Below are 13753 nucleotides of genomic sequence, written 5' to 3' on the forward strand. Positions count from 1 at the left end.
ACACATACATACATACACACACCAAGCCATTGCTCTTCTGTTGCAAAGGAAATTAAACAATTCATGAGTCTGTTCATTATCTGTCTGTCCTTCAATCTGAAAATCTACATTTGGTATTTCCACGTAATCTTCGCAGCCTTGTATGAGTTTAGTTTGTATTGTAGACAGCCCATATCTCAATAGACTTGTTTCTGTGTTATCAATGTGCTTTTTAAGTGGTATAGCAGTTACAAAAATAAAAGATAATCTATATTTTATGCCCTTCCCCACAACCCGTAATGTTCAACTCATGTGGCATAGCTTATAGCCCAGTGGCAGGCCTGACTGAAACCATACATTTAAAACATTTCTTTATAAGTAGAAAAGAACTTGTAATTAATGTGATCAATGTATGAGCTTTTATAATAAAATGACTCTGAGCAAAATGAAAGTGTAATTGCTTATCATAAATCAAACTGTGCCATAAAAATGATCAAATTTTAAGTGTCAGTATCAGACTACTTCTGCTTTCACACACCACTTACTCCTAACCTAAAATAACCTTAACTAAACTAATTAACGGTACACAGTGTGACCTAGAGAAGTGACAAATGGGAGAGGATTTTTTGGCAGATGGAGCTCGATGTAGACTTGATGTGACGACATACTATTTACACCTCTAGACCTCCTGCAGGCAGGTGAACGTAATGTGTGAGGAACACCTGAGCCCGTTGGCAAGGGCATTCGTGCACTCATCAGATTCACACTGGGGTGAACATTGTGCCACAGTCTAGTTTAAACACAAGGTACCATTATAAGGGGAAATCAACTCTGTATCACAAACTGCATGCGGCACTGTTCTTTTTAATCATGTTAGATTCTCCAAGTCTGAAACTCGTTCTTCACTGTGCACCATCTAACACATCACTCCAAAATCTGGTGTTCAGCTGAGTCACACTACTCAGTAACTCCTCGTACCCTCGTATGGAAGCGTCTGCATTGTCATGTTTCCCCCCAATCAATCATTTTCCTGCAGTTTGTCGCCTCTTTTCTCAGAATCAGAATCAGGTTTTTTTACCTACAAGGAATTTGCTTTGGTACGTTGGTGTATAACAATTAAACTAAAATATAAATAAAGATAAAAATAGAGACAATATGGCCAAATATTTAAATAAATGAGGGAAGAGCTGTGCAGGGAATCTGCAAGTTTGACATATAATGATATTTGCAATGTGCAAAGATAATGTTTCTATATGTCTTACTGTTGTTTTAAGTTAGAAACCACTAAAGCCATGCTATGCCATGTAAATGGTTAATGGACTGCATTTATAAAGCACCTTTTCAATCTCCCGACCACTCAAAGCACTTTACACTACCTTTAACATTCACACACTGATAGCAGAGGCTGCATTACCAGGTGCCAACATGCTCATCAGTAATTAACTAATCCCATTCACACACACTCATACAGCATCAGGTGCAATTCAGCATTCAGTATTTTGCCCAGGGAGACTTTGAAAGGCAGAAAGAGGAGCCAGGGATCTGCTGATGGTGCTGAGCAGGTAGGTCATAATGTTTACAATTACTTCTGCAGGAAATTGAAGAAAGTCAGGGGATCAACAAGGTCATTCATTCTTTGGGGACCACGGTTATCAAATGTAATGGAAATCTATTCAGTGGTTTTGAGACATTTCACTAAAAACCAAAACGTCAACCTCATGGTGCAGATTTATCCTCATGGGTATAAGGCAATAAGTATTTCCACCAAATTTCATGGCAATCCATCCAATAAATGTTGAGATATTTTAGTATGATTGATATTGTGATTGAAAAATGTGTCTGTCAGCTTTTAGGTTTACTGATAAAGTAGTTTAATCTACAATAAAATTGGGTCTTTTATCAGGCAAAAGGCTCAATTAATCAGTTATCAGTTTTTTTCAAGCAGATTTTTTGCAACTTTTAGACACTTTTGTGTGCTTTGTTCATTTAGTCTCTGAGGACAGTCTGGACTTACACTTGTAAAACCTTTTTTTAAAGCTCAAGATAGCTTGTTTTTTAAAATGTTTAATTTATGCAGGTAGGGGGTTTTCTGCAAGAAGACTGATGCATTCGTGTTACTGTAAAAAATGAAACCAAAGACCTTTTACTTTTTTACCTTTGACCTTTTTAGCAAGTAAGAACTTTTGAATTTACTAAGGGTGTTACTTCCACTTTATTTATTTTTACCATGGCTGCTCTAATCGTCTGTTGGTGGGGTTTTTTCGAAGCTGTATATATTCTGAGGGGAATATTTACAGACAGGGCTGAAATTACTGCCACCTCCTCTGCATGCTTTTCAGGAAAAAACCCTTTAATCACTTTAATTTACACCTAACAAGATGCTATGTTTAACATCAATCAAAGTCAAGGCACAAAAAGACAATGCTCCTTGCAACATTAACCATCATAATGTAGGTTGTATAGAGTAAAATGTGTATGATTTTAAAGTTACACCCCTCCTCTGGCGCCCAATCTTAATTTTAAACAGGCAGCATTGAGCCAGCTAACAGCTACCTCACTTCCCCGCGACGGTCGCAGCAGGAAGCCCTTTTACCGGGTGATCTCTGTTGTGGGAGACACTGTTCCCCGTCCTTCAGCAGGAAAATGTACTACAAGTTCAGCGGGGTAACCCAGAAACTCACGGGGTCTCCACCCGCGGCCGCCTACAGCCCTCAGGTGAGTCCGGGAGACGGTGCGTGTCGGTGGGAGAGCGACTCGGCAACCGCGGAGGATGACCTTCATATCATTGCGTTGAGCCATGATTGTCTCTGCTGTAGCTGGGAGCTATTCAAAGCTCGTCTGTGTAGTTAAATATAACAGTTGTGTAACCGGGGTGTTAAAAAAAATACCGGTTATTAACGGTAGTTTCCTATTTTATTACGCGGTACTTGAACGCATCATCTTCGCCTTCACTTTATTTCAGCTGCAGGTATGTCTGACTGATTACCTGCGAAAACATGTAGTCAGTAACCTAATCCAAGTATCATAATATTAAAGTAACGTGTCTTGATTACTTTACGTTACTTTTGGACCTCGGTACCAGATGTGTAGTTAAAAAAAAGAGAAATGAAATGTCAATAATAAATAAAGTGTATTATATAAGGCAGCAGATTTAGAAAAGGAAGATTGGAAAGATTTCTAGCTTTAGAAATGTGTCCTCTACTCAGTGTTACTGGTGTATTTTAAAAGGTAACTGTAATTGATTACAAAAAAAAAATCCAGACAAGTAATTTATTACCTTGCCAGCCAGGAAAGTCATCTGTAATTAGTCATAAAAGAATCTAACGCTGAAAGACTTTCAGACAAACCATAAAAAAAAAAGCTGTGGCCTTTTCTTTCTTTGAAAATGTAATTTCTTTTTTCATTACTGCCTTATCACAGAACCTTTATTTAACATTTGTCCTGGCCTTCCTGTGACTTTACAGCCAATTTTGAAATTCAATAGCCTCTCAGAGCATCTGCCAGATGTGACCTTTTTATTATTGCTCCTTTGTCCTTTACACTGCTGCCTCCTTGTTACTCTATTGTAGTTGCCTTCAAGTTCTTCTGTGTCTCAGTTTGGAAGTCACCTATCCAACATTTAAGTTTTTCTTTGTGGGAAGAAAAAATGTCCCTGTTACATAAAGATCGTCTTTGGTGGGATGTAACTAAAGTACTTTACTTTAGCCCAAATCTGAGCTACTGTAATTTTACTTTATTTAAGTATTTTCCTTTCTACTTTCACGCCACTAAATAAAACTTTTTTATGTATTAGTTTTACATAAAAGACAGTTTTGAGTGTGATACATTGCTGACATTAAACTACCCTGCCGTATATAAATGAGTTAGTTAGTTAGTTAGTTAGATATACTTGATTTATTAAGGACATTTCATTGAGATGAAGAGAGACCTGAGAACAAACTCCATACATACAACATCACAGACAGTTCAGTCACACGACAACCGTAGTTGGCTGTGCTGGCGTGATGTATATTACGTGCGTTTATTGTGGCGTGCAGGCAGCATGTGAGGTGTCAAGTTTGACATTTAATCTCTATCAGCTGATAATCAAACAGTCATGTCATATTTTTAAAGCTTACAGGTGTTGGGGAAAGACGTTGCAGTATATTTTCCATTTGGATTCAGCCTCTACGGGTTGTGTTATTGTTTATTAGTGTGTGTGTAGTTTACAATGCTTTGTTTACTTGCCTCCCAGAGCTTTTTTGGACTCTAATTACTCAAAAGTAATAAGCTAAAAGAATAATATAATGATAATGGGTAATTCTGCATAATGAGTATGCTTATTTTTTATACATTTTGTTGACAATACTTGCATTTTTTTTAACTTAATTTACTTAAAACAGTATTTTACACTGTAGTATTGCTACATTTAAGTGGATTAAACCTTTTATCCACCACTAAATATTGTTAGAGCCTCAGCCTAATTTCTGATCCCTGATATAAGGCGATGTACCAGTAACTGTTGACATTGCCTCCTTTTAGAGTGGCAGTTGGGACGTGGCAACTGCATCTTTTCCCACTCACTTGGCAATTATCTCCGTTAAAGCTTGTCATGTGACCTCAACGCAGATCGATGGAGGCAGGTCGATAGAAAGGATGTTAGTCTGTCAAGAGGGTAAAAAAATAGAGACAGACAGGCGACTGCAATCACACTTGGTTTCACACCTTCAGGCGAGTTTCCAGTTTACCTAACCTGAACGTGTTATAAAAAAAAATAAAGGTGAATCGTCTCTGTATTTCTGGTATAACGCGCACAGATGAGTTCCTGCTGTGAACACTTTTAGGCAGGCCTTCTCTTAAATGGCAAGTAAAAATAATCTGCTGTCAGTGCCTCCGCAGTTTCATGTCAGGTTTAATTTCCCCGCTCCCACACTATCTGCCTCCACATACTCCAACAAGGTAATGGGTCTCCCAGTAATTTTTCAAAACCCAAGGTGGCTGAGAAGCTTCTTCCAAAGTGAAAGGGATATTAAGGAGGGACACTTGTTCTTCATTAACACCACAGTGTCCCTCTGGTTTATTTACTTTATAGTATTATCTCTCTAAAAGTAGAACAACATTAGGGTTCATATGGCTAAATGGCTGCGGTACGGATCTACAAAAGCTTACAAAAAAGAGCAGAATGTCCCTCAGTTTCTTCCTCTTTTCCAGGGACAAAGTGTGGTCCTTACGTCTATAGGTGTAAACTGTGTAAACAGGTCTGGCTGCATTAGACAAGGAGTGTAAGAAATTGCTTACTGATATAACACTGAACAACTTCATACATAATGTAGGTTGTAGAGTTTGGACTGCTACTTGAGGTGCTCTTTAATAATCTAAACAGGCACTTTAATAGTCTCACAAGTGCAGCCATAACTTGCGAGAGGAGATCAAGTACTCTTGTAATCACTTGTATTCCATGCAGCGGTGTTAAGCTCAGTACAGTACCTACAGAGATAATACCTGGACGTTTGTTCTACCAAATATAAATGAATATGAAAAGATTTAATTCTTTTAAGAGTTTTTTATTTATAATATTACTTTTTAAAAAAAAGCTTATGGAAGACTATAAGTAACTTTAATCCTTGTTTCATCGTTGTATATTGCTTTAAATAACGTTCCATAAAATCCGCAACTAGCTAACAATATCCTTTCCTGTTTGCACCCCCCAAAGCTAGTTCCAACATTTGGGGTGATATCCCTCAGATAGTACGACAAACAGCAATAATAGGAGTGACAAAATCCATCCATATCCTGAGACACTGACTGTCTCCTCTATCCAGTCATAAACAGATATTTGCCAATTTGCCAATCTTTTACACATGCTCTGGACCTGTCCCCAATTATCTCAGCATTGGACTCAAATATTTGAAATTCTTAAAAATACTTGGCGTTTCCAATGACAACAATTTCTCTCAATTGCAGTAGCTCTTGTCTTGCACTACAATGCCGGATAGGCGCCTTATTAAAAGCATGTTTCACCACCTAATTTTTAAGATTGGGTCAAAGAGGCACTGAACTGTATCAAGATGGAGAAAATAAGTCTGTAAAAAACATTAAATCTTTCACACTGGTCCCTGATGGCTGATCAACTCGCATCCTCTAGTTACATAGTTTTTCGTAGGTATTGTAAATGTGTTGTAAGTTAATTTTCGTGCATGTGAATTAATGACGTTGAATAGAGTTGTGCATTATTGTGACCAGTTGATTTTTTATTTTTTTTTGCTCAGGGGCTGAGGCCTGGTGTGCCAGCAGAGTCCCCAGCCATGGTCTTTGCCACACCCACCAAGGTGGTGTCAGAGGCCGGGCCCACGGTGGAGTACCTCGGAACAAACAGGGTTCCTGACCTCCAGAGGTTATTCCAGGTAAGGATGAACATAGGCTGGCGTCAGTCTTAGTCACAACAAGAAGTTGTTGTTTTTTTCCCACTTGATGTAGTTTTCACAGTGAATCAGCTTTTATTAATTCAAATTGGTCCTCAATCAGGGTTCATTACCCGCTAATAAAGTAGCTGTCTGATGGGGCAAACTTGGCGAAGATGTATTAATTTTAGTCGATGGCTTGTATTTATTTCCCTCTGTTCCTAATGGCTTCTGGCTTTTCCCACCTCAGTATTTATCACACACGTGGCAGTGACGGAAATAATAAGAAACCCTGAAGTTGGGCCAAGCAATCGCTCACTCAAATTGAATTTACAATACTGACTGCTGCAATTTTCTAATTGCAATGACATTGTTTTTTATTATTAAAGCTAGAGCAAGAAATCTAGTTCTCTGGCCTTCAAAGATAATTGCACTCTGGTGAAAACGTTTTTTTCATTGTAGTGTTTCCAATGAAATTTTCAGGGACAGTTTTTAGAAATCTAAAAAATAATTGGTTCATTTCTGATAGATAAATAGTTACTGGAACATTATGTTCTGACCCAAATAATCAAAAAAAATGTTGCTGCCTGTCGTTTCTCTAACCCTCTCCTGCCTTCTCACCCGTCCCATCCTGTTCCGTCTTTCTTCTCAGACGTCAGACGGTGTCCCCATTCATCTGAAGCGCGGAGTTCCCGACAAGCTACTGTACCGCACCACCATGGCTCTCACTATAGGAGGCGCTCTCTACTGTCTGGTGGCTCTTTACATCGCAGCCCAGCCCAACAAAAAGTGACCAACGCCAACCCAAGATCACCTCTGACATGTCGCTGCTCTAATTCATCAGCCCAACATTCCCAGTCTCCTTCTGCCGTCGCCACGCCACCTCTTGGGACTCTTAGATGAGGATTAATCTCTGTCAGAACATCACACCAATGATAACAATAATTATGTCTGTCTACTTTGTGAAAAAGATTATAAGTTAATAAATTTTAAGGGGAAACAAATGTAAAAAGATGCTCTGAGTTTAAGTCTTTTCCTTTTTCACTGAAATAGCACTCAACTGACACAAACATCATGTATGAAACCATCTATAGGGTCTAGAGCTGCATCATCTCCATCAGCTGTTGCAAAACGCCAGAATAGAAGCGGAGATGTTAAGATTTTTTCTTTCTTTTTTTTTTATGCTTACAGCTTTCACCAGGCGTTGTGGTAGTGCTGCGATAAGCGTGTGTGTGAGAGAGAGAAAGCAAGCATGATGGAGACACCCCGTCTGGAACATAGCTGCTGCTCACTTGGCTTAAGTACTGTCTCATACAGTATTTATGTGTGGGCCCTGGTGTGATGTCAGATGCTTCACGCCGAGTTCAGAGAGAGAGAGAGAGAGAGGGAGGTTGTTTCAGACAGACATGTTGGCAGTCCGAGATCAAGCTGCTGAAACACTGATGATGATCTCACACTCTGCTTTTTCTCTTTGTTCTTGATGTGTATGGTATGTTTTTTTTTTTTATATTAAAAGCCCAATCAAAAGTAAGAATATTGCACGGTAAACATACTCTGTTACAAGTGAAGTCATCATTCTAGTTTTTAAAAGTTCCAAATAGTACCAAAAGTACTCATGATGCAGAATGACCCATTTCATTATATCTTTTATTTACCTATAGTAAGGCATGATAATCTATTTAATCTGCAAAGTAACTGGACCCTAAAAAAAACGTATGCTTGTTGAAATATTTGCATTGCAGAAGAAGCTGCACAACCCCTTAAAATCTGGCTTAATGAAAACTATTAGTTCATAAAATGTTATTTATCTATTAACTTATAATGACTTGCAGGGAAGTTGTTGTGCATTGGTTTTATTTATTTTATCTGCAAACAAATTGATACAGTTTGTGTACTATTACTAACTATTAAATAGGCTATACATTATCCTGGCCATTCAAATTACTGCAAAAACCATGAATGCCATGCATTTAGCATTTAGTATGACTTCATTAGCCTGACTTTCTCTCAGTACCCTCAACTCTGACTCACTTCCAGAATCCCTAATTGCGATCCCTAGAGCCACAATATAGTGTGGCCATTACAAGGCTAAACTGTTCGTCTGTTACAGTCTTCACATAAACACAATAAAGTAGTACAAAGCCAACACAACAAAGTATTTTCTAACTGCAGTGTAGATTGAGGGTACGGGAAGGCTTTAATTCTATGCATATTCAGACAGTTTTCTTACTTTCTAAAGAACGTTTCTAGATTCATTCAAATTCATTTAAAATGAATGGATACAATGAATGCAAGAGTTTTATTTATTAATATATGGCACCTTAATTTGTCACTATGACTCAACTCTAGACTTCCCTTTGTCACGGCCTCAATACTTCAAACCCTGAAGAAAACCTTATGATGGATAATTGATGATAGCACTGATTTAAAAAATGATTAATATGACCTTCTGGTGGAAAAAATGATTGCCGACAAAAGTAGTATAGACAAAAGTCTGAGAAGTGTTTGACAAAACAAGGGTGCAGGATGGCGCTTACACCCAGGTATCTGATGGTGGTGCCTGGTATAACATCTACTGTAATTACCATTTCTGCTGAAAAATGCTCAATGTGTGTGCTGTAGACCCTCAAAATATTGACTATGGTTAAGATATAATGAGAATCAGGATCACATTTATTGGATAAGTATGTGTGCACACACAAGGACTCCAGTTTCATTATTACTCTCAATGTACTTACACAGGAATACACATAACAGCTAGGTAATGTTGAGAATAATAAATAGCAGATAGATGTCAGTTTATTTGTTGCACAAAGGTGTCAAGTTTCTCTCTATTGAATGGCACTTATTTGCGTTGTAATCTGTGCAAACGAATACTCTTCAAAAGCTCCATTAGCTCCAAACTGAAAACATACCTGAGCTGGCCTTGTTGAAGGAAAACACATTTGTGTAGTAGCTGTAGCAGAAGAATAACCTAAAAATGTATTTACAAAGTAGTGGACCTTGACCTATTTATAGCTTATTCCACAACATTGAAAAACCATTAATCGAGCCATGTTGTCCTCTTTAATGTGTAGTCAGTAGATGTAAATGATTGTAACCATGGAAACATGGCTCAGGGACAAGAGTGACTAACTTTTTCAGTTAATTAACCTGTACTCTTTATTTTTGTGCAACTGTCCAGTTGAACATAGTGGTTCCCACTTTTACTTATTTTTCTAAACTAAAGCAATCTTTACTTGTGATCCTCAAGTGACAGCTTGAATATGTCTATGAATTGCAACCACGTCCACAAAAGAGTAATGTTCCTCGCTGAGACAGTTTCATTTCAATAGCTTTCAGAGGCCAGAAGAGGTGAAGGCATCTAGTATTTCACAAGAAAATAGCAAAGTTTTACTCTGTGAATATTGAATGCGCCCTTAAAACCTCAATTTTATTACATTGGAAAAAGTTTGTTTTGTTAAAATATTTGGCAGGTAACTGGATGAAGTATCTTGTCTATGACACGCAAACTTCGACCAGCCAGATCAACTAACCATATAACGTAGTCAAGCTCTTACCAAAGCCAGTCAGGAGAAGAGCGACATCATCCTTTCCATAGAGAAACACCTTTATTGCTGTTCTTTGCTCTTCTTTCAATGAAGAAATACTCTCCAGTTCTGATATAACTGCTAGGAGCATATACACTAACCTCTTTCAGTCACTTCTCACACACACTGTGTTAAAACATGTGCGTCCCTCATAGGATGCTAATTAGTCCAGTACCATTATGGTTAAAAACAAGATGGCAAGATGGAATTATTGCATGCTCAATCAGTGTTTTGAGCTCAAACTGGGTCTTTATCAGGTACAGAGGAATATTCCTTCCGTCTGAAAAGGGAGTGTTGCAGGTACTTTGAAGGAGCAGAAATCCCAGTTACGTTTTTTTACCGTTACTACTTCTATCATCTTACTGCAATCCATCCACAAAGGTCAATCTGCTGGAAAATTAAAGGACTGCCAAAATCAGTGGGATTTCAAGGCAATGCATTTGATAGTTGTTTAGGTATTTCAGCCTGCATCAAAGTAGTGGACCAACACACTGACACTGCCATCCCGAGAATCATTCTTCTAAATCTCTTGACCCTTACAATGTACTTTGTGACCCCTTAGAGAGTTCTGACCCCCAAATTGGGAACCACTGTGTGACCACTATCTGACAAGAAGTGATCTTGTTGAATTAAAGGTGAGAAAAGGTGTACACAGCCTGCTCATTTGTTCTAACCAGGAATCCCCTGCTCACTCTTTCTGTTTACAACTTCACTCAATCACTATCCTCCCACTGAGGCTTTTCTTAGAGAAAAATAATCATTATGTGCACACATTAGCTTGAGGATCACGAAATGCACCTAATATCTGGTTTAATATCTTTTGATAATAAACCTTGCACCTGCTTTGCATCAAGGAATACTTCAACATCTCCTTAATTTTCTGTCTCCCCATCCCTACTGCGTCATGACAACCCACTTGAGCATCCCTCAGTAACAAAGGATCCTTTTGTTGTCACTCTCAGACCCGACAGAAGAGACAGAAGAGCTCTGCAATAACATGTTTACCACTCAATAACACAGCACTCCAACTGTTAATGAAGCATGTACCGGGGGGAGCGTGAACACAGGAAACTGGGGCAAAAGGAAAGACAAAACACAGGAAGCAGGTGGGGTGTGAGGAGGGGGGGAGGATGAGAGTGTGACATGGTTGTTATATGGAGGATGGGTGTGACTTATCAGTAGAAAATTTAAACCCCTCTTTACAGAGACTGACATTCTCCTTAGCATAACCAGATGTGTGCACAAGGTAGCTGTTTATGTCAAGTACTATGAGGCACTCTTAGTGTAGAACAATCAAGAACCAGAAGATTTCAAGGTATACACTTATTGTCTTCACGCATAATTATTCTAAAGAACTAAAATGATATAAATTAATATTTTAAATAGAAAATGGTATATTCTTTTTACCACTAAGATGCAAATATTTACTGTTTCTCCTTCAATTTTAAAGCTGCATTAACCAATTTCTGGCCACAAGGGGGCAGATGAGAGTATGAGAAGAAGGTTGTTATGTGGAGAATGGGTGTGACTTTGCAGGACTGAGGGTTGATCCAAACTAAACATTTAAAGTAGAAAATGGTGGAGCAGATGGTAAATTGTGAGGAAGATCAGGGCACACTAGTGCATGCACAGTGGACATGCTCCATAATCCAGCAGTTGTGCTTAATGAGTCACTGTTTTGTGAACATCACTTGGATGCAGTTTGTATTCTGTCAGCAACTTCACATTTTAGGAGGCTGAAAGGTGTTGTCTGTTTAGGGATTGGACCCAGACAGCAGTATTGACCGGACAACAGAAGCTTATTCTCATTTACTGGAGTGCCTCCTCATCAAGACTGTGTGACAGACTAGTTGCTGCAATTGAAAGAATGTGTAATAAGACAGAAATATGTCCTCTAGAGAGGCATAAATGCATAAGAAAAAGGATGAGATGGACGTAGGATTTTGTTCTTTCTCTCAGTGTTGTATTATTACTTTATTACTTTTCTCTGTAAATAGCAAAGCCACTTTATATATGGTTTACTTCTCGTTTCAGCTTCAAGCAACAATTCCTGGCCACACCCGGACACTTTTTAGACAAAAATCTAAAAAAGACAACAGTTACATTTAGTGCTTTCTGTGATCTCTGAACTTTTCTTCTAACCTCTGAAATCGCACTGAAGTAAGTTGCACATATTGTAGGTGAAAATGCAAATAGCTAGCTCACGTTATTTTTTCATCATAATGACATTAACTTCTTTTTTAGCTAGTGGTCTATTGGACTTTTAAATTAGTATGCTTTAGAAAGCAGTTAACATAACATGAACGTCAATCTTACCCTAAAAATATTAAAATGGAAAGTAAATTGTGCTTTGATTAATTTATCAACCAGGTACCTTTTTTACTTGAGTATAGAAACTTCTCTGGGGACCATTCATGTAACATAAACACATTTTTTATATTACAGTTTGCTGTTTTCCCCTTATTTTTAAAGCTGCATTAATCGATTTGTGGCCACTAGGGGGCAGAAAAATAAAAAATAAAGTGACAGAGACAGCAACCACCATATCTCTGGCTTATAGAGTTGTTTGTATTAGCAAATCATTTTCACATCAAGCAGACATGGAGCAACGTTAGCATCCATTTGGTGTTTTTGGCCACCAGGTGAATCTAACTCACTCTGCTTTTCACTGTGGTTTGGTCTCCACCAACTCCTGAGAAAAATATCTGCCTTGTTAGCTTGTTAGATGACTGACTTCCTTTACTATTAAGCTTAGTCAGTCTGCTGTTGTGGTGCTGGGCTGGTAGTGTTCGGGGGGGTTGAATCAGAACTTGCTTGCTGAAAATAGCTGCCTGTTGCAGCTGGAAACAGACGTTAATGAGAGCTGTGAAACTGAACCTTGCGTTTAATTTGCAGTGGGATTTCAGAGCTGTGTGTTAATGCTCTGTGTTCTCAGCACCATGAGTAATGTTTTTGCATTGCACGGTCATTCGATTCAGTGCTACCCTTAAAAATTGATTACAGCAGGTTTCATTTTGGGCAATCAGCCACAGAGGGCAGAGGAGGCATCTTAATTCACAATATATAACTCTGTTTCTCTCTCCTCAGAGGAACAATGCAGACCCTGCAGACACTGCAAACACCAAACACAACAGCCGCCTTGCAGGAAAAGCTGGAACGAGAAGAGGGGAGGGGAGTGACAAATTACCTCTCCTCACAATGCCCTGCGACAATAGCACAGCCTGAGAACAAATAATGAATAAATAAAGTTCTCTGAGACTGAATGAGGAGAGCAATTTGTGAAGCAGCTTTTGTGTGTTTGTGAGCAAATGGCCTTCTGCTTGTCTCTCATATGAAACGACCACAAGTGCAATCGAAGGCATGAACAAAAGCAGCTCCAACCACGTTTTTGTACACGGATTACACATATAAGAACACCTCAAGTGACAAAAAAAAGACACTCCGATGTGACATGCCCAGCTGTGGGGACATGTATGAACCATCTTATTTCTACTAAAAATATACTTTCTTACTACAAGGAGGGTTGGAGGGCGATATCAATTTGATTACACCCTTTGCTCTCTAAGGGCCCGACTCGCCAGGTCCTTTGCTCTCCACAGGTAATGCTGTATCAGTGGATAATAGAAAAAAAGCACTGCGAAGAAGGGGTAATGGAGGTAACAGCGTGAGGTCAGATTGAATCTCATCAAAGAGATGGACGGAGAGATTGAGGCATGAAAAAGGTGTGCTGATTGGTGTTGTAAGTATATGTAGGCTACTTAAAAGGCTTTGAAATGCCCTCTCTACCTGTATGGTTTTTTTTAG

The 13753-nt window shown here is 38.7% G+C and overlaps 1 protein-coding gene across 1 annotated transcript; it reads left to right on the forward strand.

Moving 5' to 3' along the window:
- The first annotated feature begins 2535 nt into the window (after nt 1–2535).
- On the forward strand, nt 2536–7373 carry LOC118335450 (cytochrome c oxidase subunit 7A-related protein, mitochondrial). Its single transcript, XM_035671738.1, has 3 exons — nt 2536–2694; nt 6228–6362; nt 7012–7373. The coding sequence occupies exons 1-3, from the start codon at nt 2623–2625 to the stop codon at nt 7150–7152; spliced, it is 348 nt and encodes a 115-aa protein (XP_035527631.1). The 5' UTR covers nt 2536–2622; the 3' UTR covers nt 7153–7373.
- The last annotated feature ends 6380 nt before the right edge of the window (nt 7374–13753 follow it).

Source organism: Morone saxatilis, unplaced genomic scaffold (genome assembly GCF_004916995.1).
Source record: "Morone saxatilis isolate NCDOM2014 unplaced genomic scaffold, NCSU_SB_2.0 Contig1, whole genome shotgun sequence".
In the NCBI taxonomy this organism is placed as follows: Eukaryota; Metazoa; Chordata; class Actinopteri; family Moronidae; genus Morone; species Morone saxatilis.

Bases quoted from the DNA above. Each gene is read 5' to 3' on its own strand.
- LOC118335450 (XM_035671738.1), top strand. From the start codon at position 2,623: ATGTACTACAAGTTCAGCGGGGTAACCCAGAAACTCACGGGGTCTCCA. The intron at 2,695-6,227 runs GTGAGTCCGGGA...TTTTTTGCTCAG, and splicing joins CGGCCGCCTACAGCCCTCAG to GGGCTGAGGCCTGGTGTGCC. The intron at 6,363-7,011 runs GTAAGGATGAAC...CTTTCTTCTCAG, and splicing joins ACCTCCAGAGGTTATTCCAG to ACGTCAGACGGTGTCCCCAT.